The sequence below is a fragment of the Carcharhinus amblyrhynchos genome, chromosome 12 (assembly GCF_965287045.1).
Source record: "Carcharhinus amblyrhynchos chromosome 12, sCarAmb.v2.hapA, whole genome shotgun sequence".
Taxonomy (NCBI): domain Eukaryota; kingdom Metazoa; phylum Chordata; class Chondrichthyes; order Carcharhiniformes; family Carcharhinidae; genus Carcharhinus; species Carcharhinus amblyrhynchos.
The window spans coordinates 34,720,015-34,722,204 of NC_137335.1; the positions used below are offsets into that span (position 1 = coordinate 34,720,015).

The 2,190-nt window shown below is 43.8% G+C and overlaps 1 protein-coding gene across 1 annotated transcript; it reads left to right on the forward strand.

Annotated features, from left to right (window-relative positions):
- The first annotated feature begins 257 nt into the window (after positions 1-257).
- On the forward strand, positions 258-1,217 carry LOC145350709 (neuropeptides capa receptor-like). Its single transcript, XM_080199915.1, has one exon. It carries the CDS (start codon positions 258-260, stop codon positions 1,215-1,217), a length of 960 nt encoding a protein of 319 aa, XP_080056041.1.
- The last annotated feature ends 973 nt before the right edge of the window (positions 1,218-2,190 follow it).

A 2,190-nucleotide genomic window follows, 5' to 3' on the forward strand; every position in this document is an offset into this window, starting at 1 on the left:
CCTTGCAGGTGGAGGATGTGGTCAAGAAGGCGTATGGTGTACTGGCCTTCATTAATCAAGGGATTGCGTTTAGGAGGCGGGAGGTAATGCTGCAACTTTATAAGACCCCTTTCAGACCTTCTCCCCGTGTCTGCCTGGGTTTCCTCCAGATGTTCCACTTTCCCCTCACTCTCCAAGAGATGTGCTGGATCATAAAAAAAAAATTGATTCTATGTGTGTGCACTTTTTTTTAAAAAAATGTTCCATCTGCAGTCTAAATGGTAACTTACTCCCCTGAATCATATCTAATTTTATTCTTTATTTCCTCCCTGACAGTGAACATAATAACAATTGTGACATTGATGAGCAGAAACTGTGGTCTGTCCAAATGTGTCACCCGTTACCTGGTGGCCATGTCAGTGGGGGATCTGCTGGTTGTCATCCTCGATCTGATATTGAGACACATTCCCATTGTTTATTGGATACAGTTTTATTTCCTGCTGTCGTTCCCCGTGTGTAACGTCCATGCCGTCCTGCTTTACGCAGCCACTGATTGTTCTGTCTGGTTCACCGTCACTTTCACCTTTGATCGATTTGTGGCTATTTGCTGCCTCAAGTTGAAAAGTAAATATTGCACTGAGAAATCGGTGGCTGTGGTTCTGGGAACAGTGACAGTGCTGAGCTGTTTAAAGAACATTTTCTGGTATTTTATGTTATTAAATCGATATCAGCTGGTGAACAATCCCTGGTTTTGTGTTTTCTCAGTGGAAACTGCAGAATCTCCGGTCTGGGGAACAATCGAGTTCCTCCACAACATTCTAACTCCATGTGTCCCGTTCGTCCTGATTCTGCTGCTCAATGCTCTCACTGTCAGACACATTTTAGTGAGCAGCAGGGCCCGCAGGAGACTCCGAGCTCACAGCAGTGGGGAGAACCCTAGTGACCCAGAGATGGAGAGTCGAAGAAAATCCATCATTTTACTGTTTGTTATCTCAGCCAATTTCATCATCTTATGGTCGACATTAATGGTTTATACTATATGGATTCGGATGTATAATTTGGGCTATGAATCAGTAAGGTTAGATCTTTTTGTTATGGAATTGGGCTTCATGCTACAACTCACAAGTTGCTGCACAAATACTGTCATTTATGCTGTGACACAGACTCACTTCAGACAGCAGCTAAAAGATCTCTTGAAATACCCCCTTACTGTAATTCTTCAACTCAATAAACCCTGACAGGAAACTGCAACCACAAGTCCCCTGACTCTTTCTTTTGGGCATTCATGTTGTCAACAACAAAACACCCTCGCAGAAGCAGAAATAGTTACAGGTAGAGAGAGAGAGGGGGCAGTGTTAGCAACAGTGAGAGTCATAGAGAGAGACATTGGCTTAGAGAGGGAAAAACATAAAGAAATGGAGAACAACAGAGTTTGAAAGAGTTTCTAACAGGTACAGAGAAAGAAACGGACAGAGAGAGAGAAAGAACAGAGACAGAGAGAAACTCTCACAGAGTGAGAGAGACAGGGATAGAGAGTGGAGAAAATGGCGAAGGTGATATACAGGGAAGGAGAAAGGGAGACAGAAGAAGACAAACTGGAGGTTGAAATAAAAGAGGGAAAGGGAGAGGAAGGGAAAATGGGAGACAAAAAGTGAGGCAAAGGGAAATAGCCAGAGACGGAGAGAAACAGATATAGAGGCAGAGAGCGGGGGTGAATGGGAAAGAGTGAGACTGAATGAGTAAAATGGGAACAACAAGAGCAAAAGACAGAGCGAGTGAGAGAGAGAGACTGAGAGAGACAGACAGACAGACAGAGACAGAGAAGCACAGAAAGTGGCAGAGAGACATATTTAAAGACTTTTCAGATAACCCTCAGGTGGAGTTATTGGAACATGAGCTCCCTGATTGAGGCAGTTAATGCTGTCCACTCCAGGAGCTCTGCAGATGTATATAATATGGAGTGTCTTGGTTACCAGAACTCAGGGTGTGTACACTCAGGATGTGGACAGGTGGTTTTATCACTCGACTATTAATACAGGGACTCAGCTAATGTATTGGGCACCCGGATTCCAATCTCATCACAGCAGATGGTGGAATTTGAATAAATAGATCTGCAGTTTAGAATCCGCTGGTGACCATAAAAACATTGTTGATTGTCAGGAAAACCCCAACTGGTTCACCAATGTCCCAGGAAAGGAAATCTGTTGTCCT